Source organism: Pyricularia oryzae, chromosome 3 (genome assembly GCF_000002495.2).
Source record: "Pyricularia oryzae 70-15 chromosome 3, whole genome shotgun sequence".
Lineage (NCBI taxonomy): Eukaryota > Fungi > Ascomycota > Sordariomycetes > Magnaporthales > Pyriculariaceae > Pyricularia > Pyricularia oryzae.
The window spans coordinates 2,295,128-2,322,036 of NC_017849.1; the positions used below are offsets into that span (position 1 = coordinate 2,295,128).

A 26,909-nucleotide genomic window follows, 5' to 3' on the forward strand; every position below is an offset into this window, starting at 1 on the left:
TCGCAACGTCGAAGTCCCTTAGATCCCTAGGTAAGACATGCCCCACCATGGGCTTTTTTTTTCTAAATGATAAATTTACGCGACGCGCCTGCTTGCTGTGCCACCCTTGGAGTCGCTGGATAATACCCTGTTTGCTAACGCTCTTTTAGCATGGGTTTTAATAGTTGCCTTGTCCATTGTAGAGCAAACGTCAAACCTCCTTGGTATTGTTACTAAGGTACCTACCTAGTTTGTGGAAGCCTAAGGTGTCTAACTTTTCTGCAAGTTCTTGCCCGGACAAAAAAAAAAAAAAAAAAAAAAAAAACCCCAGCAAAGTCTTTAATTAGGTCCTGGTGTATAAGTCATGTAATTAGATGTACCTTACCTAGCAAGGTTGGTATTTTAGAATACCCATGGTCTCCTGTTATTTGAATCAATCGTAGCGCCAGGTTGGGGATTTGCTGTGCTACTCGAAAGTCAGTGACAAAATTGAGGAGGCTATCCCTATTAGAGATTCTTCAAAGTTCGATAATAACACCAGAGGCTGCTTTTGTTCTCTTATCACAAAGCATCTAATTGCAACATACAAACCACTGTGCCATAGGCGAGATATTTTCTCTGTACAAGATAATTGTTTAGAGCGCCAAGATAGCGTGGTCGCTAGGGTACTTGCTTTCAATTGAGCTTCCATTTTCCCACTTACGGAGTACGCTTTAATTACAAGGTTCCTCGATCTATCTGATCCACTCTGCCTACTGGGACAAGCCAGCCAATCGAAGGACCCTGCTCTAGTAGGCATTCTGACTACCACATCATACGTAGCCGGACAACAAGGACAGTAAGAACAAAACCACGCTAGAAGCCAATGAACCGACTGTGCAAGATTTATAGTGAATCGCCAAACATCAAAGGAAAAGGCGGCCTCCAAAACTATCGCGTTGGTAGCTTTTAACAGTTCATGAAAGACTTAGCTTTATAGCAAAAACCCATGAGGCCTGCGCTGCGCTCCCAAGGGCTATGATTGCCATCTCAAGATCCTAAACCTTTGCCGCCCACTTGGCCTGGCCGCCCGACATGTGGCTAGACAGACTTGCCGTTCAGCCCTTTCCTGGGCCTTCATCGTCCCAATCGACCAGTCGCGCTGCCTCCCCCTTGCCACGACGCACCTCCAGCATCCGCGGACCTTACACAACATCCTCGCGCTCAGCACGCAGCTCATCCCTATCGCTGGCCTCCAGCAACTCGAGCACATCGCTACTCGCCTCCGCCCGAAGAACAAATGGCTCTGCATTGAAGCAGACGACAACCGTCGACGATGGAAGTCATGCGGCGGAAGTTCTACAGAAGCTCTTGGGAGAAGGCTTAACCCTGGAGGAAAAGCTTCCGACTCCTATGACAGAAGAGGACCTCGAACTGGACTTTGATTTTGGTGGCCATTCGCTTCGTGAGCTGGTTAGCGCACCGGTCGAAACAGGAGACGACGACTTATACAGACCACAAACTATTGAAGAGTGTGCGTTGACCAAGCTATCCTGCCGCTCCTTTTGGTTCTGTGCTAAAACTTAGCTTGCAGATGAAAGAGACAAAACCAAGTTCGAAGAGCTCTCAAAGTCAATACGCGCTTGCGACGATGTTCTCAGTTCCGTCGAGACCAACCTTACCAGCTTTCGAAATGATCTTGCCAACGTTTCGGCCGACATCGAAAGCTTGCAGGCCAGATCTACGGCCCTCAATGTCAGACTTGACAACCGCAAGGCTGTCGAGAAGGGACTGGCTCCAATAGTTGAGGAAGTCAGCGTGTCGCCAGTCATTGTTGCCAAGATATCGGAAGGACATATCGACGAAGAATGGGTCCAGGCACTCAAACAAGTGGAAAAGCGTGCACTCGCGCACAAGAACAGTGCAAATCAAGGGAAAAGCAAGGCGCTTGCGGACTTAGGACCTCTACTTGAAAGATTGGTACTAAAGGTATGCCTAAGTCGTATCCGCGATCCGTGTGCTCGTTTCGACGCGATATAAACGTCCCCTTTCTGACAACTGTTCCTGCAGGCCATCGAGCGTATAAGAGACTTTTTGGTCGCTCAAATCAAGGCTTTGAGATCTCCCAACATCAATGCTCAAATAATCCAACAGCACAACTTTCTCAGATTCAAAGAATTGTTTGTCTTTTTACACAAGCACCATGCTATCCTGGCAGAGGAGATATGTCAGGCATACAAAAACACCATGAAGTGGTACTACCTGACACAGTTTACACGGTACCAAAAAGCTCTTGAAAAGCTCAAGCTTCATGTTCTTGACAAGAACGATGTTTTGGGACACGATGATTCCTCCAGGAAAACAGTTCTTTCCAGTGCCAAGATTTCTGGTCCACCACATGACGCTTTTAACCTCGGCCGACGGCTTGACATCTTGAAGACTGGTAATCAACAGGCCTTGTCGTCATACTTGGCAGAAGAAGATCAGACAACGCACTATCTCGAGGTCCCTTTCAGAAATTTCAATCTGGCACTTGTGGACAATGCTTCGGCGGAGTACACATTCCTGACACAGTTCTTCACGCCCGCACTCCCTGTGTCTTCGATATCACGACACTTTAGCGAGATCTTCGAGTCAACATTTGCCCTGGGTCGGACGCTATCCAAGTCATTGATTGACAATTCCTACGATTGTCTGGGCCTGGTCATTTGCATCCGATTGAACCAGCGGCTGGCCTTCGAGTTGCAAAGGCGGCGTATTCCCGCTGCTGACGGCTATATCAACGGAACATCCATGCTTCTCTGGCCACGGCTGCAAATGGTCATGAGCCACCACTGTGATTCTGTCCGGACGCTCACCAGCGCCTTGCCCACTCGCCAACCAGCCGCTTCAGCTGTTGCGCAACAGTCGGCAGCGCCTCATGTCGTCACGCAGCGCTTCGGTCAGCTTCTCCACGGGCTCTTGGTCCTGAGCACCGACGCCGGCGACGACGAGCCGCTCATGGCAAGTCTTGGGAGACTTCGGTCCGAGACGGAGGTCTTTTTGACAAAGTTTAGCCAGGCATGGTTTGGCAAAGATAAGAGGAAACGAGAAAGATTTCTGTACAACAATTATTCGCTAATTTCGACCATCATTGGGGATTCGGAAGGAAAGCTTGCTGATGAGCAAAAGGAGCACTTTGAAAACCTGAAGAAGGCTTTCCAGGAGGGCGCGTAATTCTTGGTATAGCTAAGCAGTAGACATGAGAAATGAAGCTTGATTGGCTGCCGCCGCTGCTACGGTCTGGGACCAGCCTTCGTGGTGAATTGTCTCAAAAATATGGAGAGCCGAGCTGGTAACAGAGTACAAGCAATCAGTCCCTCAGCCATCGATTTGACATGGAAGCAATATACGTAAGCGGTCCTGGTGAGCGCCGCAACCAAAACGCCAAGATCCCAAAAGCAACAGCGAACCCAATGGTCCTTGCGGGCTTCCTGTAAGCCCAAAGCACAGCCATTGCCTTCTCCCGCTTCTCATCCCACTCAAGCTCCCGGACCTGGCGCTCAAAGAACTGCCTGCCTTGATCCAGAGTCTGCTTTGCGCACACAGCCGAGTCGCGCGCCGTCTTCAGCACGCTGTTGGGCGAGATGCCGCGCCTCCAGTTCGGCAACGTCTCTGGAGGGTGGTCCTCGGCCAGCAACACGGCGCGCGCGAGCAGGTCATCGAGATCCAGAGGTTGCGGCAGCTTGGAGAGGATCGAGTGCAGCATCTCGGGCTCGTCGGGCGGCGTGTCGAAGAGCTCCGCCCTCCGGCTCATGACTATCGCGGCGAAGACGTACACGCTGAACACGGGCTCCATCGCCAACAATGCGTCGAAGAGCCTGGCAATCTCTCCCAGCGTCTGCACGTCGTGGGCGTACATGGTCAGGGTCCCGGATAGGGCGAAGAAAGGCTCGGTCTGAGAGAGGTGGTGACACAAGGACGGGTCAGCGGCTTGAAGAATGTCGGGTAACAGGCGGAGTTGGGCGATTGCAGGTGTGAGGTTGGGTAGCATAAAGTCCCGGATCCGCAGGACCGAGAGACGTGCGACTATTGCGGCTCGTTGAGAAGGAGAAAGAACAAGGAGAAAGACTTGACATATATCATGATAGCCTTGAAAGTAACAGAGGTAAGGGTTGGTGCGGAGAACCTCGACAATTAACATGGATAGCTCTGCCTTTTGATGCTCCATGTCGATTGGATCTTCGACTGTATATAAGAAACCGGAAGTGATGGTCAGTAAGGCTTCAAAACACATATTATGAATATTTTGGGCGTGATATCAACATACTGTTGGGGTAGTATATAAATGCCCTGTTTACGTCAAGTTGAACTTGGTCTTCGTCTCGGTGCCGAGGCATTTCCTTCCACAAACCATCATCATCAACCGGGGAGGAAGACACATTTCTATCCACCACGACCTCATCGCTTTCGGGTTCTAGACCAAGCAGGACCGGCCCTTTGTGATAATGTAAGTAAAGATTCCTCACCATACTCAGATTACAGACGACACAGGCCAGACTCAGACTTACATGCCTGTCGCCTCAAGCGATCCGACAAAAAGCCTCCTCTGGATACTGCCAGTTCTTTGAGTCGGTTGATCTTGCGAAACTTGCACGCTTCGGAGATGGCATCCGCTTTTGCCATATCCTGCTCGAGGATTTGTTCATCATCTCCGTTTATGGGTAGTCGAAAGCTACTGTTCTTGCTTGAAATCGACCTCCTTGATTTGACCGACGATTCACGCGATCCGGAAGCTGTCAGGGAAGCCGCCGATGACCTGGACCCATTCTCCATTTCTGGCCAGGGTCAACGATCAAAGGGAAAACCTGCGCGATTATCACCAACAAGAAAGGGTTGTTATTGTAAGGTGTAAGATCCTGGGGTGATTGCTTCCACAACAGATGGCTTAATCCTTGTACTGTAGAGTCAGGGAAGAAACTTTGGGATGACACCCGCCCACTTCACCATTTATTGTGTGATGAAGGGTCAAGTTGATGCCTGCAACGGTATGAGGAGGCACGGAGTGATGTTGGAGGTTGCCGGGGCACGTCCCAAATAGAAAAGATGTACGTAGTAAACTCAAACTACCAACCAAGATTAGGTGTTATCTGAGATTGGGATATTGGTTACCAGTTGATACAAAGGGAACTGGCTCAAGTGGAGAGAGCGACAAACAGAGTGAAATTCAGCCTTTTTTTCGGTTGGAGCTTGTCAAACTATATTTCGATGGTGATTATTGAATCCACTGGATAAATCGCTTGATTAATGTGAGAACGAAAAAAAAAAAAAAAACTAGACAAGCAAGTTTGCAAACCAAGCTGAGAACGCGAACGATGTACGTGGATGCATTAGGACAAGCGCGCCGAGCCGCGCTGTGGCCATCCAGGTACGTACTTGTATCCGTAGGTAAGGCAGTTTAGGTCATGTTTCAACAGTGTCGATATTCATTCAATACTACTGTGCAATGGCCTGCAGGTTGGCCCGGTTGGGAGCGACCAGGCAGGGGTTGAGTTTGGTTTGTGACATGTCAGAAAAGGAACTTTTCGAGTCCTATCTGGATCTACTTTGCAGTAGCCTCGCAAGCCTCGTTTTCAGTTGTGTTGGATGAACAAGTACGATATTCAGGTCAGATTAGACTCCAGCTTGAGTATTGTCTTGTTTCGCCCAAAATACGCGACTTGGGAATCGACAATGAACATGTCGCTGTTTTATTCTTCGAGCGTGAGAGGTCCCAAGAACCAAGTGGCTTTCGAATCTGATTTGCATCATGTGGACGCATGCTGATTCTGATTCCTAATTACTCCCGTTACTGTAGCATACCATACATAATACAAATACAGATGCCATTATGCATCCAGTGCTTGCGACGCACGTCATCACGCGGGCTCCAACCGCAACCAAGGAGTACATTACATACCATAAACCTTTGGTCCATGTTCACAGCACAAAGTGATAGCAAATGCCCTCGCTTAAGTACCTACATCGAGGCTAATAGGTTCCAGTACGGTTGATTTGTGGATGAGGGTTCCGCTGCCTATGACATGGCCTCTAAACAGGCAGGTCTCTGCAGCTCGGCCATCGGCGGCACTGATGAGCCCCACCATTCCGCGCACAATGTATCCTCCACTGGCGGGCCGCGCAAAGGAGTTGCGCCTTCCCTGGTGGGGTTTTGCGAATGTGCTTCTTCTATTCTGTAGGACTGGGCCTGTCTATTGCCCGCATGGAAAATAAAAAGGTTCAAAATACCTGCCTTACTTACCTTGTCAGACAGTCTGGACATATTCTTTCAGGAATGGAATGTTAACTCGTACAAATTCCCGCTGTCGACCAAAGAAGCAAACCTTAGTTGACGACTTTCAAGCTTCCCGCTAGCTTGGGTCCCCCAAATCAATCCCCACTGGTTTGCCGCCCGCTTCGATACCTCGCCACAGTGCCCACTGTATGCGGCCGACCTTTACGCAGTGCTCAGCATCCCGCCTGCATCTACTCAACCAGAGTCGCCATCAATCCAGGAAAACGGCCGTTCAGGCGTAAGGTAGTTTGCAGTTTTCTGCGCCATCCTGGTAAGCCCACCGTTTGACCCGCATCCCGAATGCCCGACTGGGTTGGTTGGGCGAATAGAGCCAAAAGCCACCTTTATTAAGGTCATCATCATCGGTGTGCCGTCTGTCTGGTGGCTAACCGTGATCCTCTCGAGGAATAGCATAACCTTTTGATTCACAGACGACTAGGGCTTCTTGCACTCTGGACACAACCGGGCTTTTGATCTGCAAACTATCCCGAACCAGTGGCTCATGGTTCCCAACATTTAGCCATCCACTCTCTTTTCCTGATTGAAGCACATTTCGCTTTGGAAATTGTGAGGATGCAAGCCTGTCGCAGAACTTCATGACAAGCGTCACTCTCCCCCCCCTCCCCCCAAAAAAAGCACAGACACTCAATAGTCCAGCCCTCCTTGGTTTCTGAGTGGCTCACGCTCGAGGGTTGTTGCTCCTGTCACACCAAAGTTGGAGCTCCCAACCCGGCTTAAACAGGACAGCGGGAAATCTTTTTTTTTTCCGCTGGGACACGCTGGCTATCCGTGGCAGATTCGGAGGCACGAACCCTAGACCGACAGCCCCCGTGCCAACTTCCCGGATAGAGTTCCTCGGCGCGTCCCGCCGGTTCCACTCCCGGCCGAGACAACCCTGCAATATTTCAACATACTCAGCTTTGAGTATTTCTTTCAGCATGTCTTTCCAGACGAACGTCCTTCAAGACGGACAATGGGTTACACAGACTGTTGACCTGAACGCTGTTCTCAAAGCCTCAAATTCCAAGGCTGTGGACAAGGCGCCCAGGATTCCTGTAGCCAAGGCTCCAAGATGCGGCATCTTCACCAGGACGGTTGTTGAATCCCCCGTGGTCAGACATGTCCTCCCTTGCCGTCTGCGATGCGCTGATCAGGCCGATATTGCTTTTGTCGGGGTATGTTCTTTTTTTCACTGAAGAACCGTTTCAATTCCTTGATTCACCCACTTGCGTCGCCGTCAGCGCGCGGAGACACAGACAACATCGCATACGATGACACTTTGAGAACTGGAGCACCATGGTACTTTTTATGTTTCTTACGTTTTATAGAAGGGTTGTCTAACGTAGATGTATGCAACTTAGGACTATTTTGTCGAGATCCGCGAGTACCGTATGGAAGATGGTCAGCTCCATGATGTGATTCGCAGAGATGACTTCGATGAACGCATCAGAAAAGCGGCCGTCATTGGCAATCTCCCCGACAGTCTTGGGCTTCCAGCCAACAAAAGGGCGGCCGAAGAGGATATAGACATGCTCAACTCAAGCTCTCAATCACCTCAAACCGACAGTCGAAAAGAGTTGCTAGCACCTCAGATGCTTCTCGTACTCCTGGAGAACTGTAAATGCATTTTCATGGTGCTTCGCACAAATTCGTATGGCAGCTTTGAATTCGTCACATCAGAGTGCAGCATACTCCCAGAAGCCTCCAACTCGTCATTTGGTCACCAACTCGCTGTGGATCCCAGCTCGCGCTATATTGCTTTGAGTTCTTCGGACTCAACTTTTACAGTCTGCGAACTTGAGTCCAGGCAGGTTCTCGAAAGTCGTTACCGGAACCAGGTTGACCTCAACCCAATCAAAAACTTCCATCCTCGAACCTACAACGGAGTTTTGCAAATGATGGAGTTTCTTTTCCCCAAAAAGGGCAACGAGGGCGAGGTCATACTTCTGATGTTCATTGTCAGAGGCGGTCACACCCGAATGGTGTTGTATGACTGGGAAGCGGGCGAACCCCTTCGAGGTGCTCTATCTCAGGAGGCTAATGGCCATCGTTTGTCCGCGCAGAACCAATTACCACTTTTTCTTATCCCATTGAGGGTGGGCACATCCTTCATTGCCGTCTACAGAGATACTTTCTGCATCGTCAAGGACGCTCAGCTTGCTCCCCCTGAGTTCAGCGAGCTAATCGTTGAATCTAAACCCCCATCGGAATATTATACCGGCAACGCAACACCGTTGTGGGCCTCATGGGCCCGACCCTTCCGCCTGTCTCAATACGGTTCTGATTGCGTATATATTGCGAGAGAAGACGGCTGTGTCGAAATGCTTTTCGTCAATGATGATGTCGACGTAGAGGCGTCTTCAGTGGGTCGTATGCGATGCAGTATCTCAACTGCATTTGGAGTGCTGTTTGACGACACCCCTAGCGACATTCTCGTGGCGGCTGGAGATGCAGGGCCGGGTGTTGTTTGGAAGGCAAGTTGATATTTCAGTTTGTCAACAATGGAGGAGACCGGATGATGCTAACACCCTTTTGCTATTGGAACCAGGTGAAAGCGAGAGCTGCCCCAGAGTATCTTATGCACCTCCCTAATTGGGCTCCTGCCCTTGATATGGTCAATACGCACGATTCCCATACCGTCCATGAAGTTGATAGTCGTGGGAGAAGTGTGAGTGGCACGAGGACGATTGGATTTCAACAAAGTCCTGATCGATTGTTCGCAACCTCGGGGAAAGCCGCGAGTGGCGCCGTTATAGAGTATCGCCATGGCTTTCAAGCTGATATCGGGGTTCAGCTTGACTGCGACCCCACGACCACCAAGGCATGGCTGCTACCCGCCACCACGACGGCCTCAGGATCCGGCCATTATTTGATTCTGACAACCCCGGACCGGTCGACCCTACTGCACCTTTCCGATGACCTGTCCGAGCTTAGCTGCCCTGAAGAGGATGCTGGGTTTGATCTCCTTTCACAGACCTATGTTGCTCATGCTATATCCAAGCGTGTCATCTTACAGGTCACTGAAACTCACTTAGCCTGTGTGGCTGCACCGCCTGAAAGCTATCAATGGCCTTCTAGCCAAGTTGAGCAAAATCATCCACGGGGCGATGAAGACCTCCTTCAAACGCCCCTATCCAGTGTGCGAGTGCGACTTCGGGACCTGTTCACTCACAATACACCTGGAGAGGATATGGTGTTTACACACGCAGCTGCGTTGGACGAATTTGTCTTGCTCTCGGCGACGACAAACCATAGCACGCACATCCACCTGTGCCGTATTGAGCCCGACTTGTCACCATCCGTGGTCAGAAGCTTCCCGGTTCAGGGTGAGGTAACTTGCTTGGCCTCTGGCACATTCCGTGGTGTCAGGCATGTTTTTGCCGGTCTATGGCTTGACAACGTGCCAAGCTTGGCACGCTTGTCGCTTGACGGGCTGGATGCAGGCAGACTTGAAATTGTCCCCATCGCTCCAGGTAGGATATGCATGCTCTCCTGTCCTGAAGTTTCCTCCCTTTTGACAACCTTACTTATTCTGGGTGCAGATCCGGCTAGTTCTCTCCCGCTACCTAGCTTCGACTCAAGCAGTATACCGCATACCACCATCGGCGGATACGTTAGTATCTCTACCGCCGAGATAGATGAATATTCTGTTCTAGTTCTTGGTACCCGCGAAGGTTCAGTTATTACTTTTGCTTCACGTGGGGAAGAATCAGTCGTTTGTACCGAAAAATTCGGTTTAACTCCTGTGACCACAAGTGACTTCGGATTCGGCGACAGGAGGGATATGGTCACTGTCTGTTGCGACTCGAAACTGTGGATTCTTACCGGCTTTGACAGCAAAAGAACAAAAAATTTCAGAGAGAAGTATCGCGTTTGGCCAGTCGACACCCAAGAGCTGAAGCCGACCGAAGGCCCAAAGTCAACGCCGGCCCCTTCCACTATTCCCATTGTATCAGCTACTGCCCTGGATGCCCAGCTGGCACGAACCCCTCAACATCTTCCGTTAATGCTTACAACGGGTAACCAGATCGTTCTCGCCGAGGTACTCCTGAAACCCCGGCAAGTCCCGTGGACGATATCCTTGGGTGTGACGCCAACCACTGCCATATACTCCCACGTATTGAATTGTCTCGTGGTTGGAGTGATTGACAAAGCAAGCAAGACCACGCTAAAGTTCATCGACTTGGAGACTGGGGAGGACATTGCTTACCCGGTCAAACAAGACGATGAGTCATCTCAGTATGTTGCCGGGCTTGGGGTTAAGGGGGATACCATATTGAGCCTGTCAGAGTGGATCTATCAGAAATCCAAGCATAAATTCGCATTCATCCTGGTTGGCTCGCGATCTGCCGGCATACAAGTGATCACGGCAACGAACATGGCGGATAGCAGGACAGGGGGAAAGAGAAAGATCAAGTACTACACCCGATTCAAGCGAAGGGCTACGGGGCCTGTGCACTGCATTATTGGCCACCAGGATGGTATAATATACTGCCAGGGCTCGACACTAAAATGGGAGATACTCGACAACATTCAGAAGAAGCTTGTAGTTTGGAAGACTTTTGACCTTCAATCTCCCGCCAAGGCCCTATCGGTTTGGGATGGCGGCAGGGCTGAGAATGAACAAGACCAACCACCGGGCTGGAATCGTGATGGTGCCAGGCTGGCCATGAGAAGTGGAAAGACAGGTAAAGGAAAGCAAAAGGCAGCCGACGGTGACTTGTCAGAGCCGGAGGAAGAGGCGAGCAAAGAATCGGATGCACAGAGCCTGGAACGTAGGTTGGCAAGCCATGTCATTGTGACAACGATGCACCACTCGGTCATTGTTCTCTCTCACCGAGATGATAGAGCCACGGAGATGACGCATTCACATTCGGACCCCTTTGAGCGTCAAGGCCTGCATTCGATCGGGCAGGGCAACATGGAAGGGAGCTCGATATACCTCACAACAGATATGACGCGCGCCCTGACCGGGCTGTGGGTGCCGTGGAGACAGCCAGGCTGCAACTGCGAGGTGTTGTTCGAAGCGGAACTGCCTTCCTCGGTCAGGAAGATGGTAGCAGCGCGCACCAGGCCCGGCTGGGCTGCGGCACAGCGGACGGCCGGCTACGGAATAATGAAGTGCGACGGGATGGAAACGCTGGGAATATCGGTCGACGGACGCCTGCAGCACTTTCAGATCATTGGCGTCGAGGCCTGGGGCGTCTTGAGGCTGGTGGTCAACCTAGCCATGGGGACCCCCGAGATCTGCCCCTTCATCTGGCGTTATGCAGAGGATTGGCAGGAAGAGCCCGAGCCCGTGTACGATGGCGGGTTTATGCTGCAGATAGACGGCAACATTGTGCAGAGGGTGCTGGACAAGAGGGCGCTGGAAGGGCTGTTTAGAAACGAAAAGCATTTCAAGAGCCTTGTTCAGAAGCTCAAGGATCTGGACACAGCCGAGGCGGAGGATGGTGGCATTTGGCGCATGGCTGGCCTTTTGCCACCGCCGGATGATGCCGTAATGAAGCACAAGGAGGTCTTTTTCGAGCTGGTGTACGCCATCATGGAGTATTACCTTTCGCCCATAATTTGAGGCAGAAAGGTTGATTTATGAAGTCAAGTTGACTGCACTCTCTTTGCCATTCAACTGTCAGTTATGATCTATGTTCTAGTTCTAGTGCTAGACTGGTTCTGGTCCCCTGTTGTTTGTGTGTAGTCCCTGGTCACAACAGAATCGCATCTTCTTATTTGTATCGTTGGGAAGTCGATAAGCCCCTGAAAATACAGGGTGTCAGTGCCAGTAGTGTAGAATGGTGCAGGCGGGTAGATACTAGGCAAACAAAGGTACTCAAAGCTCTCTTGTTGACATTTTTATTCTAAAATTATAAGAGTGGCATAGGTAGGTACATGTAACCGTAACCATAAAAATCCAGCGCCGTTTTCCTGAATTCAAAGTTTAGGCTAATTACAAGTTTATACTCGAGATCAATGCGTTGGCTTCAAGGGACAAGCATAGCCAATTACTAGGGTATCATTATTATTGAATGAGGTTGAGCCGTTGGACTCATAGTCTGTGTCACGATGCCGATTCATAAATAGAATACGGCACCTAGAATTGCAGCAAAAGCAGCTGCAAAGGAGCCTGCGTTGACGGCAGCACCAAGACCGGGCACACCAGTCTCTGACTGTGTCTGCGTAGCGGTGGGGTCGCGGCTGGAAGAGACAGGAGATGCGGTCGACCCTGACGTAATGGCAGATGTTGGCTCAGGAGTAGCAGTGTTGGTAATGGATGTCTCTGTCTGGATTGTAAACCCGATAGAGGAATCGCCATCACTGGCAGCACTTGATGGAGAAGCTTCACCTATGCCAGCTACCGACGTCTGAGTTTGGATTGAGAAGACGTTTGCTTGTTGGCCGGTGGCTCCCAGTGATATTCTGCTGTCTGGATTCAAAGGTGGTTCCACAGCGTCAGAAGCCCCTGGAGACTCAGTCCCTGGCGAGGAGCCAGATGAGCGTGCTGTATCAGCAGCCTTGTTGCAGGACAGGTCGTATAGTTGCTTGCCGCTTGAGTCGAGAATGCCAAAAGATGGATTCGGGGTATTGGGAGCTGCATCCTGCAAAGTGTACCAATACACGTTCATGCTGCCAACAATAGCGCAGCCGACCTGTTGCCAGTACTTCCTGGCGTTCTCGACGCTAGGTAGGGCGCTACCGCTCGTCTTTCCACTAACAGGGAAGCCGGTCTCGGTAATCCAAACGGCTTTACCGGCCGCAACATTCCTTGTTGACTGAAGCGAGCTGTCAAAGAGGGCTTTGTTCTGATCGATGGAGTTGCCTTGAGCTGCGGTTGTTTCGAAATAAGGATATCCGTCAAATCCGAGCCAGTCGACAGCGTTGATGACGGCCTGATTTCTGCCCACGTTGACCCACTCTGTCCAGGTATCAACATGACCGATCTGTAAGATTGTTGTTAGTGAGCGTCAGTCAAGTGTTATACGCAGGTCTAAACATACGGGAACTCCGTCAAGAACAGTGCCTTTGATGACAGCGCGGGTCTGCGCGATATAATCGACGATAGTTCCGGGGTCGGCCCCGGCATTCTCTTTGTTGGCTTTACCAGTCGGGGAATTCCGATACAGGTCCTCGGAGCCTACCGAAATTCCCAAAACAACTCCTTTGAGCCGATCACCATAAGTGCTAATAGATTTCCTCAGTGACTCCAATTCGTTTGCGAATGCTGGGGCACCAGCCGACGCCCATAGTCCCAGTAGCAGCGACGTCTTTGTCTCAATGGCTGCAGGAATCGCAGATATAGGGTCATTGGGCGTGCCATCTTGGATATTGGTATACAAGCGAGCACTTGTCTAATCAAGTGTCAGCAGATGTAATACAACCCCAACAAGATGAACTATCAAGGAATGGGGGACTTTACAAAGCCTTGTGGGGCTCCCGATAAGCTGGCAGCACTCCTGAACTCCTTTGCGAAGTCTGCTTGCGTTTTTGCAGCTCCAGTTGTGAAGGTGCTGCCGTAGTTAAATCCCGTGTGATATTGTTGACATGTCGCCAGCTGTGCCGTGGCCAAAACCACTAGGATCGAAAGGAAACGCATACTCGAAGCGGGTAACCCGAGGCAGATGTGCGCTACAGGGTTGGTGAGCCTTAGTTATATCTATGGGCCGTGGAGAATACTAGAACTAGGTTGATTTACGTTGAGGCAGAGAGGCTCGAATGAAGATGTCAAAGGTCAAGTAAGGGTAGGTCGGCATGGAAGTATACAGATTTTTCTAGACTCTAGGACACGAAGGGTGGGCTGCCAAGGGTTGTCAGGCGTTGTCAGGCGAGTTGGATAAGGGCTGAAAATAACAATGCGACGACAGGTACATAGAAAGAATGCGAGTATTGAAATGCCCGAAAGCTCGTATTCATTCAACTTTATGATCGATGGCTCCAATCAACGATGCGTCGACCACCTAGAAACGAGATGCCAAGAAGGGCAAAAGAGGTAAGCTAAACCCCTCCCCTTCCATTTTCGTCAACATCAACAACATGGAATGGAAGCCATGACGTTACCGTACGTTGCAATTGCCTAAAGGTTGCATGCAAGGGATGGGCACCCTGGACTAAAGCGGCAGGTACCGCCGGTCGGGGGCCTGCAACCTGCCTTGCTGCCCTGCTGCCCGCAATCGATGCATCGCTAGTCGCCTTGTCGCTAAAGGCACTACTATGGTAAAGGCGTGATAGCCATGGATGGAAACAAGGACAATCATCAGCCAACGGATCAATGCTTGTTGCCATCCATCAATACCCCGCCCACCTTCTCATGGCTTCCCATAGAACTAGATAGGTACCTACCTACCTAGCGAGGGCACCATGCTTTCGGCCAAACAGTGCCAGCGATACAGAGTTCAAACCGCCCACAAATGACAAACGACTACTGTAGGCTTTGTAAATCGCAACAAATGCCACCAAGGGGGCGGAAGCTCGGATCGCTCTTGAAGATGATAAATGATTGACAGATAGATACCTTGTGATTTATGCACTTCCCGAACGCTATCCCGATACACCTTGGTGGAACGGATGAACGAATCCTTTGTGCTTCTTCGAGTTGCAACTGTCTGTATTTAACTTGATTGACAGTGAGGGGTTTGAGACATCTATCAGTGGATGGATGACAACAGATCCCAAGCCCCGCTCGAAGAAAAAAGAAAAAGAAAAAGTATACTGCGCTGGGAACCCCACTATAGCTCCCCATCAATTGCCGTCCCTTGTTTGTTGGCTGGCCTGGCAACAAGCGAAACATCACACTTGCGAGCGATAAAGAACCACTTTCACATTCCTACTTCGTATGAAACCGACCTATGTGTAGGTAGGTATTTACCTATGAACAAACTCGAATCTCAGTTTGACAGCCAGTATGCATGTATTGGGTATTGCACAAGTACATGCGATATGCATCTTTATCATATTGTATCCTCACTCACTGGATACAGGCATATCTTGGTTGTACTATGGAATGCATCCTCCCTCGTTGGCCCTTGCCTCACTATACCGTCTCTTTGTGCCTATCAATGTTGCTGCCTTGACCTTTCTTTTCATGAGAGGACCCCAAGATATCGTGACCTCAAGTATCAGGCCAGATCAAAGACTCAATACGTACCAAGTACTTTTTTTTCTCTCTCTTTCTCAGCGAAACTTTCTTATCACCTCAATCTCGCCTACCTCCATTTGCTGATGGCATTTGTGATTGCAAATCAACTCTTTCCCGAATTCGCGTTTCAAAAAAAAAAAAAAAAAAAAAAAAACTTGCCAACACTGCATGGGTTCAGCGGCAATCAATCCACGACGCTCATCCCACTTTAAAACTAATAGCGTTAACTGCATACAGCGACCAGGCGTTTGAAGACGCTCGTACAAGGCAGCGGAAGTCGTGATTGTGAATCATCCCGAGGGTATGACGTCCAATATGCAAACAAGGGTAGTTGAGTGGCTTTGGTGACCTTTGATAAGCTTGTGAGAGCCTTCCAGATCCCAAAAACAAAGATTTGTTCAGGGGTGTCTTGACGGCAATGCGCTCTTTGGCCATAACTGATTAAACTTACATCAAACCAGCATCGATTAGACCACGTGGACCGTCAGTACATGGTTAGCAACCGAGAGCAGAATTCCTTGGTCACTTTACGGCTCTGGCTCGATGCTATCATGCTTTCGCCAAAAGGCCATCCTGGATTCTTTTTACTGATATTTGATCGACTATTCTTCCCTGTCGAGAATGGAAAATGCTGGAGCGGAGAAGACTGGGATTCTGAAAGGCTCAAGACTGAACTCGATCTGCTAAAAAATATCTTTCGACAACAGCTTGCGCCCTCCCATTTCTCTGCGCGCAACTATGGAAGAGGCTCGTATCTCTCTTCCTGTACAAAAGCTGTCCCGAATTTCCACCCTCACGCGCAACCAAATCAATGACGCTTTGACATTACTGCCAAGGTGAGTCTGGAAACCTCGCTATACCTCAAGCGCTTAGCAACAGCACTGATAATCAGGTGTCTTTCTGCATTAGTGGGAAAGGAATTCCATGGATCGCTAATGTCGCAGGATTGTCGTCCAGTGCTCCTGTTCAGCTGGGCCTGGCGGGCCTAGGCCTTCTGTCCTTGCTGATGACACTGTGGACCGGGCGCTCGAGTGACATCTCCAAGGAAACATATTCAACTCTGAACGGCGTCGACGACAGAAGATTTCACCTACAAGCAAACTTATTAGATTCAGTCTCCCTCATCGCTCGTCTTATGGCATTCTCGCTCATGATCTTTAACGCTTACGAGAACAGCGTAAGAGATTATGCAATATCTATCATCATGATTATCTGTCTCTGCGGAATAGGACAGTTTGTGACCAGTACTAAGCCGCGGCATCGGAAAATATACCTGGTCCATGGAGTCGGGCTACTTTGCGGACTTCTCGTTCTTCTAACTGCCCAAGAGCTGCTTCCTTGGCTCGACAACGCTTCAGACCATAAACAGAATCGTGTATTGGATTACGCCATGACTTCTCTCGCGATAGCTTTGCTGGCCACTGCGCTGACACCGCTTGAGCGGCCTCTCCCAGTGGCGCTTCTGAGGCTCACAGAAGTCGGTATGGAAGAAGAGGATAGCACATTACCGAGTACACAAGAATCAACGTCCTGGCTGAACGGCTTCTTCTGGTATGGGTGGCTGTATGGTATAGTCCACAAAGCTTGGCACAAAGACGGCTGCATCAACTTGGAAGACCTACCGATGCTTTCCAGATCAGATCGCCCTGTTCTGCTTCTCGAGGAGATTCGAAATGCAAGGTTCTCAAGCCCACTGCCCTGGTATGTGAGGCCAAGCTGGTTCGCCAACGGATTTGGCTTTCTTCCGTTTCTGTCCCACAGATACTGGCCGTCGCTCTTCTGGTTCCCTTCTCCTGGCCCGGAGTTTTTGCAGGCGACTATTCCCACGAGAACAACTGCTTGGACTACCGTCGTCTTCCTCTTGCCTCAACTGACTCGTATGATATTGTGGACCTCGCTTGCTGCCGTCTTTGCACTCCTGTCGCCGTTTGCAATGAAGCATTTGCTTTCATCTGTCGAAAGTAGGGAGCAGCCAAGCCTCAACCCATGGATCTAGGTTATCCTGGGCGGGCTGGGATACTTTATGCGAGCAGTTTTCGTTCAGCAGTACTACGCGATTTCTACTCAGCTTTGCGTGCGTTTCAAGTCCTCAATGACCCAGGAGCTTTACCACACAGCAATGGAAAGCTTGGAAATTGACGACTGCGTCGTGACTGCGCTGCTCGAGAGTGCAGGTAGCAAGGCAAAGGCCAAGAAGAAGTCGAAAGGGGCTAAGGCTACAGCGGCTGGGAAGCTGGTAAATCTCATGTCCTCTGATATTGATGAAGTCTATAAAGCAAGGGACTTTATTATCACCGCCTTCAACATTCCGCTAGGACTTATGCTGGCAACTTGGATGCTTTGGGATCTACTGGGTTGGCGGGCTGTCCCCGGGCTTATCGTTGTTCTTGCTGGTCTTCGTCTGGCAAAGCTCGCCGCTACCAGGATAGCTAAGGCCAAGAAGGCTGTCAAGAAAGCCCAAGATCGTCGAGTGTCGCTTCTACACGAGTACACTACCTCAATCCAGTGCCTGAAGCAGCTTTCTTGGGAAGACTTGGCCGCGGTGGCTATTGGCAAGGTCCGCGCTGAAGAGCTGGCACATCTCTGGACCTACAACCTTTGGTATGCCATCTCCAGTCAAGTCATTGAGGCCATACCCGTTTCCATGGTTCTGGCAATGTTCATTCCCTTTGCATGGGGAAATCACCCACTGTCGGCATCTCTGGCATTTACAACAGTATCACTCTGCGGTTCGCTTCGTGCAGGCCTTACTACTGTCAACGCCACGGTTCGAAAGTACGAATCGGCCTTGATATCGCTCAACAGGCTAGACAAGTATTTCAAAAGTGTGACGCCGTTGACAACTTATCCTACAGGCAGCCTAAGTATACATAACGCATCATTTTATAGGCGCCGGAGTGACACCATGTTAGCACTCAAAAACATCAATCTAGACGTGCACGATTTGGTCGAAGGGCAACTCAATGTTCTCACGGGTAAGAGCGGGAGTGGGAAGACAATGCTCTTAAGATCAATTCTCGGCGAGACTCTGATGGATGGTGGAGATGCCTTCATGACGCGGCCTAGGGACATTGTCTATGCATCTCAGACACCTTGGCTGATGAACCAAAGCATAAAGCTAAACATCATTCTTGGAAAAGGTTTCGATGAGCAGAGATACCACAGGGTTGTTCAGGCGTGCTCGCTCAACCCTGACCTTGCATTGTTACCCCATGGCGATGAGACTGCCGTAGGACCCAATGGCTCGAGCCTATCAGGTAAGGCGCAAAACCGATGTGATGCCATTGGGTACATGAACAGAATGCGACGTATACAAGAAGAATGGCGCCCTAGCTAACGCTCAATGCAACAAACAGGTGGTCAACGGAGCCGCATCGCCCTGGCTCGAACTCTATATGCAGCTGACACGGCATCTCTTGTCTTGCTTGATGATGTGTTTGCGGCGCTCGACACCCGTACCATAGCCAAAGTGTGGCAAGAATGCTTCTGTGGAGAAGGTTCTCTTTTGGACAACAAGACAGTTCTTCTTGTGACTCAGTTGGCCTCAATCAGGGGGCAAGCTGCAGCTGTGATAAAGATGCGTAATGGTGAAGTTGTACGCACTTATCATCCGGCTCGAATATCTCCGAGACATGACCTCGGGGCCGTGGCAACATCCAATGACAATATCACCGCTACTCCTGAGACCCAAAAGCTCTCGGTAGCTTCCAAGCCCAACAGCAGACCGACTGGCCTCTTGGCGTTGAGCAAATACCAGACGAGCGAGGATGTCAATAAAGGTGCTGCCAAGGGCCAAAGGGATCAAGCGCTATGTATGAAGCTTTACAAACCATTGTCATGGCTTCATGTTTGATGTTCAGCGTACAAATATCACCGTACTAACTTCTCTTCAAATTAGTCATCGCTATATGGCAGTACTTACAAAGGTTTGGCGGTTCTAGGTACTGGGCCGTTTGCTGTCTCGTCACGTTAGCGGCCAGCCTTGTACCCCTTCTGCCGCCATGGGCTCTGTCAAAGTGGGCTCAAAGCTCGGATGTAGACCACGGCAAATATTTCTCGGGTCCCAAAGGTCATCTGGTTATATTCTTTGGGCTTTCCCTTGTCGAGGCTGGCCTCACCATGGGTATGCACATCATGTTTGCCCGCGGTGCCTGGCAGGCGGCCAACCGGCTCAACAACGAGGCAGTCCTGGCAATCATGGAGGCATCCCCAAAGTGGCACTCGCAAGAGATCCCGGGAAGCATCGTCACCTGCCTCACCAAGGACCTAGATTCGCTCGACACCGACCTCGGGCGGAGCTTGCTGAACGTCATTCGGCTGGTGCTGCAGACCATCTCGCGCATCGTGGTCACGGCGTCAATCATAACTGATTTTATCTGGCCGGCCCTGACCTGCTGCGTCCTCGCCGCTGTAGTCGGCCGCGCTTACAGCAAAACTACAAGGCCCGTCAAGAATCTCGTTCAGGCAGCCCGGAGCCCCGTGTTTACTCTATACTCGGAGACTCTCGGGGGTCTGGCTATCTTGCGGGCCGCGAGGGATCCTGGACCGACTGCCATGAGAGTCGTGTTTGGGAAGATGTTGGCGCACAAGCTCCTTGTCTACTCGCGAGCCCTAGCTACACAGCTCAATCTCGGCCGATGGCTAGCCATTCACGTTGAGGCCCTGGCCATGCTACTCTCTGTGGCAGCAGGGGCCATTGCGCTCTTGAGGAAGGATTCTCTGTTGAGCAACGGTACACCAGCGGCCAGTTTGGCTTTGTCGATACACCATGCTGTTGCTCTAGGGGATGTCAGCCTGAAGTTGATAAAGGCCTGGAGTGATCTCGATATGGAAATAAATGCCGTAAGTTGAAAACCGGGAAGATCGGACAGTCTATGATTCCCTGGATGATCACGCACCTGTTAACTGAAGCCCCCGCGACCACCAACAGCTCACCCGGATTCTGCATCTTGCTGAGGCCGAGCCAGAAGATATAGACGACAGTGAGCACACAATATATAACATGGAGGATGGAGTCTGGCCGAGATGCGGAAGTATCAGGTTTACGAACGTAACGGCCAAGTATGACCAAAGCGACAAATTGGTTCTTAAGGACGTTACTCTGGAGATCAAGCCAGGCGAGAGGGTCGCGATAGTCGGCCGGACAGGGGCAGGAAAGTCTTCCATCATCCAGACTCTTCTCCGTCGCACGCAAGTTGTATCAGGCAGCGTCGAGATCGACGGAGTTGACATCAGGGCTGTGTCGCGTAAAAGGTTGCGTGGAAGCGTTGCGTATATCCCTCAAGACGCCGTACTATTCAACGGTTCGATTCGTGACAACCTAACACTTGGTGAGAGCATTGAGGACAAGTTACTCTACAAGACGCTGAAAGACTGTGCCAAAGCGGCTGGTTGGAATGTCGAGGCGCTCAGCGATACGGAAACGCCCAGCCAGGACGATGCTGCCGTGACTATTCTACATATTCCCTCCACCGAAGAGACATCGGAGCATAGCCCACTGCTGCCACGGCATCTTGCAGGTGCTGCACCGTCTCCAGTTACCGGTTGGCCATGGAGTGTCTACAGCAAGGCAGTCAATGCCGCAGCTAGACTTTACAGTTGGACACGCAATTTGCCTACAGAAAGACGACCCAGAGATATCAATTTCGCAGGCCTTCGAATCTCCCGTTTGGAATCGGAAATAGATACCCAGAATGAAGGCCACTGTGCCATCAGAACTGAGGAAACCGGCCCCAGCAGCGCCTACCTCAATGATGGGATGCTTGTCAATCACCGAGGCACTACTATACGTCTTTCCACGCAGGTCGGGGCGGGCGGGCAGAACTTCTCCCATGGTGAGCGGCAGGTCCTCTCGCTCGCTCGGGCTCTGGTGCGCGGCCGGGCGAACAACGGTAGAGCGGGCAAGGTGTTCCTCATGGATGAGGCCACATCGTCCATGGATCCTAAAATGGACAGGGCAATCCAAGCGGTTATCCGGCGCGAGGTCGGCCTACCGTCCGAAGCTGGCCGCGGCGGAAACAGCAGCAATAGCGACATGGATGAAGGCGGGAGTTTGTCGACACAGCGTGGTGCAGCCCAGTCAAGACCGAGCATACAGACAACCTACGAGCAGGATGCTGCTCCAAAGGGCCGTACCCTCGTCACCATCGCGCACAGGCTGCAGACCATCCGGGACTATGACAAGATTGTCGTGATGGACGAGGGGAGGATCGTCCAGGTGGGCTGCTGGGAGACTCTGATCAGGGATTCCAATGGGCTGTTTGCAAAGATGGTGGAGGCCACGGGCGAAGACGGCCTTGTAGCGGCAGACGGTCAGCCAGGGCCTTCGGTTGCGAGAGGGTCAAATCTCAGCGTCTCTTGATATCTAAGACGGCCGTGAAATTCACGGTATGAGTTTGTGACATGCTGCAGAAGCTGTGTGGTGAAATACGTGGGAAGCTTGCCCCAGCGTGCACCCATATGTGGAGTGGAGTTTAACATAGCGAAGAAGCTTTGTAGCTTACACTAAACCAAGCGTTTATTAATCTTACTCACCATGGCTGTGAAATTTACTGTTTCCTTCTTTCGGGCTCGGGTTCCTGAAACGTATCAGTATGTACCATGAAGGCAATTCTTGCATGGCTTGAGATGTGTCTTTGGTAAACAATCTACACTGGATTGATGGTCTCGTGCAGACTGGAGCAAAAAAAAATCCAGATTCAAAACAAAGTACAACACGACACGATGCTCTGGTATTTTCTGGCCACGCACTGTCTCCATTTCTTTTGGCACAAAATCTCTATGGGCAGAAACAAAAACAGATATCGTACACGGCTTAATCCGCCGGCATGTTAAATCGTACCCGCCATCCTTCTCATCAAAGTCCCAGCTGGAGGGTATAGACCACCGCCAACCAATAACAACACTTTTGGTGCGGCTATGACGGGTAGCTGATGAAGCAGAGACATCCCAGTCCCAGGTAAAAGACGAACAATGGATAGACAGCAAGGCCGACTCTGTTATTGACGACGCCGCTGCCACCGAGGATGCTGACGCCGGCCGCCATAGCCCAGCCGATGAGCACCAGATAGACGGGGATCCGGGCAATCCAGTAGAGGTTGAATGCCGAAAGGAGAGAGGCGATGACGAGCGGGAACAACGTGTAGCCAATGATGCATACGCTTTGTGCAAATGAGCTGTATTATGGATGAGTCTGGTTAGCCACGTACCACTAAATAAACAGGAGGGGGACGCCAGGGGTGGTACGAATGAGACAATCAAAGAAAGCCGCGGATTTACTGACATATTGCCTCCCAAAAGTTTGATCTGCAACGTAACGACAGCCTCCCCGATCCAGACCATGGCAAACACGCCACTGAACACCAGGTCCTTCTGACTCGCGCTGGCATTGAAGCTCAGCAACAAACTCAGGAGCAGACAAAATATCAGAGGTCCCCAGAGGTCCCAGTCCCTCAGGCCGGGAGTCATGTTGCTCTGGTTGAGCAGGTTCTCGGGGTCCATGACGCGACCGGCCAGGCCGGCCAGCTCCTCGCGGGTGCCCGAGATGCCGGCGGAGCGCATGTTGGCGTAGGCGCCGCGGATGCCCTCGGAGGACTCGAACATGGTGCCGCCAAAGAGGTAGCGCGGGTACAGGACCTCGCGCATCTTGCTCCAGACCGCGAGCAGGTCCCGGCGCAGCGTGTCCCACACGGTCTCGTCGATGGTGTTTTGGGCTGCCGCCCTGTCCTCGCCGCCGATGCGGGAGGTGAGGTAGTTTTCGTTGAGAGGGCGGCGCGAACTCGATGACGACGCTGCAGCACCGCCGCTTGTTGTGCTGCTGCCGATGTTGCCGGTCAGCGGAGCGCGGGAGGATGTGGCTTGGTTGTTGAGTGGGTCGTCGAAGTCGTTCAGCTCGGCTGTGGAAAGATGGAAAAGGTAATGAATGGGTCAGCATTGATTCATTGGAATAGCTGTTGTAGATCTAGGTAGAAAGCGGCTAGAAGAAGAGTTTCTTCTAGGAACAGGATTCTCACCATCATCGGGATCTATGAGATCATCATCATCCTCGTCAATGCTCGCTGCCGGAGGGTATGGCTTATTGGCAGATGAGGCCATGATTCTAGTTCAGCTGTCTGTCACAACCAACTCAGTCGATTGGAATCTAAATTCAAGAGAAGAGACGAATGGACTCTATTGTATTCCTGATCTGTCTCGCTGAGAGAAAATGAGCGATTGAATGGATGTCGGCTTGTGTTCACTGGCGTTTGAAGTTTGTGGTTGTGGTGATGATACCTTGCCTACCTACATGTCCCTACGGTACACTGGCTTATTTGGGGCAGTGAATCCACTTCGACACGTGGAGCGTGACGCAGCTGCAAATGGAAACGAACTCTGAACTTGAGTCTTGGCGAGAGTTGTCGGGAGTGGTCCAAGCTCCCAGGGACGTATGACCAGGGTTAGGGCTCAGTCTGGCTACTATTGACTTTGATATGCGATCTTGTACTTAGGTAGTCTTAACAAGCTCGGCCAAGTAGTAAATAAAAACTTCATTTGTAATCATATTTTATATTTTATGTATATTCAGTTTGTTAGGTACTTTTACTCTTTTTCCTTTGCGGCCTCTCTTCTTATCTGATCATAAGACATTACGATATATATTATTCCATATGTACACCATTGCCACCCATCCCAGCAAACAGGTTTCTCAGTGCCACCTGAATTCGTTTTGCGTAGAATATCCCGAGTCTCCCGTCTCCGTCGTCGGCAGTCCGCTGCTCGTTGATGAGCCGTTCTGTGGCACCGATGATGGCGTACGTGTATCTCCTTGCCCATGTTGAACTTGCTGCCACGCGTCTTCCGCCGCGCCGTCTCTCACGTAATTGTGTGGCGACCATAGGCCGCGAGGGGCTTGCTGTGTTTGCGAATATTGCAAAGGTTGCTGTTGGTGATGATACTGCTCTTCGTGTTGATGCTGCTGCTGATGCTGATGTTGATATTGATGCGGATGCAACTGCGGGGGTGGTGGTGCTGGTGGTTGTTGTTGCTGCTGCTGTTGGTCAAAAGTGTAGGGTGATGCTGAGTACTGAGGCAAGTGTTGGATGGAGTGCGTATACGTATGTCTCTCAACGTAGCCTTGAGGCTGATGGGACTGATGATACATGCTCGGAGCCCCTCCAAACTGCGAATCAGGGGCGTAGCCGCCGTAGGGTATATCCGAACCCATGGGTGTCTGTGCGGCCTTACCAAGCCTTGTCCATCTCAGAGCGGCCTGATTTTCGGGTCCCTGATACTCCATGTCACCGCCGGCTGGATCCCAGACAGGGAAGCCATCTGGAGGCTGTGCTTCGCCTTGAGGAACACCCTTACAATGCTTGGCGAAATTTCCATTTATGCCAACCAGTGCCCATGCAAAGACTGCTACATCTTTGATGGCCATCATGAACTGTTCGTCCGGCGGACCGCTCACAGGCTTGGCAGGCTCCCTAAGAGGCATGTACTCAGGCCGCAGTGGAGCACGGAACTGATGTACCTGATCCAGTGGCACATGCGGCCGGATGATCTCACGGCCCCAGGGAGCAGCAAAGAATCCTTGGTTTTGGCTGTAGGTTGCCGCCGGCTGCTGTGGCTGCTGGAGGGAAGGAATGAGAGGCCGGGCTTTTCTGATAATCACCACGAGGCCGTCGGACGCACAGGACACCACAGCCTCAACTTCAATGCCCTGCGGTTGTTCCTCTGCGGCGGCATTGCCTGGGCCTGAATCATTGTGCGCCGCTGTTATCTGCTGGTCGTTGCCATGCTCATTGCGATTTTGCTGTGATCCGTTGACTTGCGGCCGACCGTCAACGTCAACAGACGACAGTCGCACCCCGCCGTTGTCCGAATCCGGATCGCTATCTTCTTCGTCGTTCATCGCGACGTCTGGGCCCTGAGCGGGAGCCCTTGCGCCTTTCACCCAGAACCTCAAATATGCGATCGAGTCGTTCGACTTGGCACTCTCGAGGCACCTTTCCGCTTCGGGAATGCAGTCGTCCTCAATGTAGTCATAGAAACTTGAGCCCCGAATTTCTTCCAGAGAGCGCCCGCCCAGGATGGAATCAACAGCAAAGGTTGCGTGCATGATGGTGAGATTTCGGCTGAAGCGGTTAAGGATCAAAGCCCCGCGTGGCTCCCTCTCCACGGGTACCGATGTGAACTTGGGAGAAAGATACTCCAGCATGTGGTACCGTGGGTCACGAGGCGAGCAAGAGAAGATCCTCCGGATAAGGGGGGCATCCTTTGCTCTCTCTAAATTCACATGTTAGCTTGAGTCGGTTGAATTTGATGTAATTGACCTCGCACGTACGCTCGCTTCTAGTGCCTCGTCGATACAGACTGATACAAGCGACTAAGACATTGTAGACGACGGTGAAGCAGCATTCACAGCCAATCCACCGACCGTCCTTCCCCCTAAGACGGGCATAGTGGAGAACGGCAGCCTTGTCAAGTCGCAGGCCGCGACTATGAACACGGCGTGCAAATGGGACTTCTTCCGGGTGAAAGAAGTCAAAGGACGATCTCATGTAGACCTCCTCAGGCCGGTAGCCTAGAATCTGCTCGACGGAAGCAGATGCGAAAGTGATCCTCGCATCAGGGGAAGTATCTGCCGGACATTTCAAATAGAATAAGCACGCCGTCCTGATAAAACCTACTGTGTGGTTCGCTCTGATTCTTTTATCTTTCTCTCTCTTTCGTCTGAAGGAACTCACCGTGGACGGTTATGAAGGTGTGCTCCATGAAGGGCAACGGCACCAGATCTTGGCGGCACGAGGTGGAAAACAATCAATGATAAATCACAAACGTGAAACGATAGGATCTGAACGTAGGTTTAGCCGAAAACCTTTCGTCTGAAATATGCGGGATTCGTTGCACTTGTAAGTGGCGGCAGCCTTGCAACGGCGAAGCTCGTGATGATGAGGAGTTCCTCTGAGTTGGGGGTATCGGGAAGTCCGATGCCTGTGGCGTACGTGCGTCGTGCGTATATTGCCGGCAAATATCTTTTACCGGCACAACAACAACCAATGCTTTCCGGGTCGTGACACAATGGAAACACTCCTTGTGTAGCGTGTTGCTTTTGATCTGACGCGTTTCTTGGTCAATCGTCCTGCTCTCCGTTGAGTGCCCTATGGACTGCTTTGTAAAGTCACAGGAGCAACTTAATGTTGGCGCTGTCTGCACCAAAAAAAAAAAAAAAAAAAAAAGAATCTCAAAATATTTATGGGGTCTCTATCGAGACCACCCGCGGGACAGTTGAGAATGCGATCTGGGATGTAGGTCGGTACTGCACCGTCGGGTGGACAGTGGCACGCCGTAGATGATTGATTTATTTCGCCACAACGGCACACCGAGCTGGGGTAAAAAGAAAAGAATTATATATAATAATGATAATAATAAAAAATAAAGAACTGCTAAGCCCCAAAAGCGCCCTAAAAGACGACAAGGGGCGGCTGTTCTTTGTGTAAAAGACCGCTCTAGGCTCGCTGAGGGCTGAGT

The 26,909-nt window shown here is 51.0% G+C and overlaps 9 protein-coding genes across 9 annotated transcripts; 3 read left to right on the forward strand and 6 right to left on the reverse strand.

Annotated features, from left to right (window-relative positions):
• The first annotated feature begins 828 nt into the window (after nt 1-828).
• MGG_06020 (Vps52/Sac2 family protein) lies at nt 829-3,227 on the forward strand. The gene is made up of 3 exons (XM_003711819.1): nt 829-1,492; nt 1,553-1,947; nt 2,029-3,227. The coding sequence occupies exons 1-3, from the start codon at nt 1,054-1,056 to the stop codon at nt 3,172-3,174; spliced, it is 1,980 nt and encodes a 659-aa protein (XP_003711867.1). The 5' UTR covers nt 829-1,053; the 3' UTR covers nt 3,175-3,227.
• On the reverse strand, nt 2,107-5,306 carry MGG_06021 (uncharacterized protein). Its single transcript, XM_003711820.1, has 3 exons — nt 4,509-5,306; nt 4,268-4,435; nt 2,107-4,185 (listed from the first exon to the last, which is right to left on the reverse strand). Exons 1-3 carry the CDS (start codon nt 4,771-4,773, stop codon nt 3,311-3,313), a joined length of 1,308 nt encoding a protein of 435 aa, XP_003711868.1. The 5' UTR covers nt 4,774-5,306; the 3' UTR covers nt 2,107-3,310.
• A 438-nt stretch (nt 5,307-5,744) lies between these two features.
• On the reverse strand, nt 5,745-6,259 carry MGG_16740 (uncharacterized protein; the record flags this gene model as incomplete). Its single annotated transcript, XM_003711821.1, has 4 exons — nt 5,745-5,788; nt 5,897-5,903; nt 5,961-6,137; nt 6,239-6,259. The coding sequence occupies 4 exons, from the start codon at nt 6,257-6,259 to the stop codon at nt 5,745-5,747; spliced, it is 249 nt and encodes an 82-aa protein (XP_003711869.1).
• MGG_06022 (uncharacterized protein) lies at nt 6,208-12,197 on the forward strand. The gene is made up of 5 exons (XM_003711822.1): nt 6,208-6,542; nt 6,683-7,446; nt 7,633-8,745; nt 8,820-9,744; nt 9,814-12,197. Exons 2-5 carry the CDS (start codon nt 7,210-7,212, stop codon nt 11,844-11,846), a joined length of 4,308 nt encoding a protein of 1,435 aa, XP_003711870.1. The 5' UTR covers nt 6,208-6,542; nt 6,683-7,209; the 3' UTR covers nt 11,847-12,197.
• Nucleotides 12,198-12,342: 145 nt separating this feature from the next.
• On the reverse strand, nt 12,343-13,862 carry MGG_06023 (GPI-anchored cell wall beta-1,3-endoglucanase EglC; the record flags this gene model as incomplete). Its single annotated transcript, XM_003711823.1, has 3 exons — nt 12,343-13,209; nt 13,267-13,617; nt 13,686-13,862. The coding sequence occupies 3 exons, from the start codon at nt 13,860-13,862 to the stop codon at nt 12,343-12,345; spliced, it is 1,395 nt and encodes a 464-aa protein (XP_003711871.1).
• A 323-nt stretch (nt 13,863-14,185) lies between these two features.
• MGG_15231 (uncharacterized protein) lies at nt 14,186-14,548 on the reverse strand (the record flags this gene model as incomplete). Its single annotated transcript, XM_003711824.1, has 2 exons — nt 14,186-14,223; nt 14,329-14,548. The coding sequence occupies 2 exons, from the start codon at nt 14,546-14,548 to the stop codon at nt 14,186-14,188; spliced, it is 258 nt and encodes an 85-aa protein (XP_003711872.1).
• Nucleotides 14,549-15,058: 510 nt separating this feature from the next.
• MGG_06024 (ABC transporter) lies at nt 15,059-21,943 on the forward strand. The gene is made up of 6 exons (XM_003711825.1): nt 15,059-15,763; nt 15,863-16,237; nt 16,311-18,658; nt 18,758-19,213; nt 19,300-20,243; nt 20,332-21,943. Exons 3-6 carry the CDS (start codon nt 17,425-17,427, stop codon nt 21,760-21,762), a joined length of 4,065 nt encoding a protein of 1,354 aa, XP_003711873.1. The 5' UTR covers nt 15,059-15,763; nt 15,863-16,237; nt 16,311-17,424; the 3' UTR covers nt 21,763-21,943.
• A 139-nt stretch (nt 21,944-22,082) lies between these two features.
• On the reverse strand, nt 22,083-23,729 carry MGG_06025 (Yip1 domain-containing protein). The gene is made up of 3 exons (XM_003711826.1): nt 23,414-23,729; nt 22,684-23,296; nt 22,083-22,576 (listed from the first exon to the last, which is right to left on the reverse strand). The coding sequence occupies exons 1-3, from the start codon at nt 23,493-23,495 to the stop codon at nt 22,318-22,320; spliced, it is 954 nt and encodes a 317-aa protein (XP_003711874.1). The 5' UTR covers nt 23,496-23,729; the 3' UTR covers nt 22,083-22,317.
• Nucleotides 23,730-23,925: 196 nt separating this feature from the next.
• On the reverse strand, nt 23,926-26,886 carry MGG_06026 (uncharacterized protein). Its single transcript, XM_003711827.1, has 3 exons — nt 26,126-26,886; nt 25,723-26,019; nt 23,926-25,664 (listed from the first exon to the last, which is right to left on the reverse strand). Exons 1-3 carry the CDS (start codon nt 26,151-26,153, stop codon nt 24,085-24,087), a joined length of 1,905 nt encoding a protein of 634 aa, XP_003711875.1. The 5' UTR covers nt 26,154-26,886; the 3' UTR covers nt 23,926-24,084.
• Between the last annotated feature and the right edge of the window lie 23 nt (nt 26,887-26,909).

Bases quoted from the DNA above. Each gene is read 5' to 3' on its own strand.
- MGG_06024 (XM_003711825.1), top strand. From the start codon at position 17,425: ATGCGAGCAGTTTTCGTTCAGCAGTACTACGCGATTTCTACTCAGCTT. The intron at 19,214-19,299 runs GTATGAAGCTTT...TCTTCAAATTAG, and splicing joins CCAAAGGGATCAAGCGCTAT to TCATCGCTATATGGCAGTAC. The intron at 20,244-20,331 runs GTAAGTTGAAAA...GACCACCAACAG, and splicing joins TCGATATGGAAATAAATGCC to CTCACCCGGATTCTGCATCT.
- MGG_06025 (XM_003711826.1), bottom strand. From the start codon at position 23,495: ATGGCCTCATCTGCCAATAAGCCATACCCTCCGGCAGCGAGCATTGAC. The intron at 23,297-23,413 runs GTGAGAATCCTG...ATCTTTCCACAG, and splicing joins TCTCATAGATCCCGATGATG to CCGAGCTGAACGACTTCGAC. The intron at 22,577-22,683 runs GTCAGTAAATCC...TCCATAATACAG, and splicing joins AAACTTTTGGGAGGCAATAT to CTCATTTGCACAAAGCGTAT.
- MGG_06020 (XM_003711819.1), top strand. From the start codon at position 1,054: ATGTGGCTAGACAGACTTGCCGTTCAGCCCTTTCCTGGGCCTTCATCG. The intron at 1,493-1,552 runs GTGCGTTGACCA...CTTAGCTTGCAG, and splicing joins ACCACAAACTATTGAAGAGT to ATGAAAGAGACAAAACCAAG. The intron at 1,948-2,028 runs GTATGCCTAAGT...CTGTTCCTGCAG, and splicing joins TTGAAAGATTGGTACTAAAG to GCCATCGAGCGTATAAGAGA.
- MGG_06026 (XM_003711827.1), bottom strand. From the start codon at position 26,153: ATGGAGCACACCTTCATAACCGTCCACG. The intron at 26,020-26,125 runs GTGAGTTCCTTC...AATGTCCGGCAG, and splicing joins CACCTTCATAACCGTCCACG to ATACTTCCCCTGATGCGAGG. The intron at 25,665-25,722 runs GTACGTGCGAGG...ATGTGAATTTAG, and splicing joins ACGAGGCACTAGAAGCGAGC to AGAGAGCAAAGGATGCCCCC.
- MGG_06022 (XM_003711822.1), top strand. From the start codon at position 7,210: ATGTCTTTCCAGACGAACGTCCTTCAAGACGGACAATGGGTTACACAG. The intron at 8,746-8,819 runs GCAAGTTGATAT...TATTGGAACCAG, and splicing joins GGCCGGGTGTTGTTTGGAAG to GTGAAAGCGAGAGCTGCCCC. The intron at 9,745-9,813 runs GTAGGATATGCA...TTCTGGGTGCAG, and splicing joins AATTGTCCCCATCGCTCCAG to ATCCGGCTAGTTCTCTCCCG.
- MGG_06021 (XM_003711820.1), bottom strand. From the start codon at position 4,773: ATGGAGAATGGGTCCAGGTCATCGGCGGCTTCCCTGACAGCTTCCGGA. The intron at 4,436-4,508 runs GTAAGTCTGAGT...ATTATCACAAAG, and splicing joins TCGCTTGAGGCGACAGGCAT to GGCCGGTCCTGCTTGGTCTA. The intron at 4,186-4,267 runs GTATGTTGATAT...TCTTATATACAG, and splicing joins ATTTATATACTACCCCAACA to TCGAAGATCCAATCGACATG.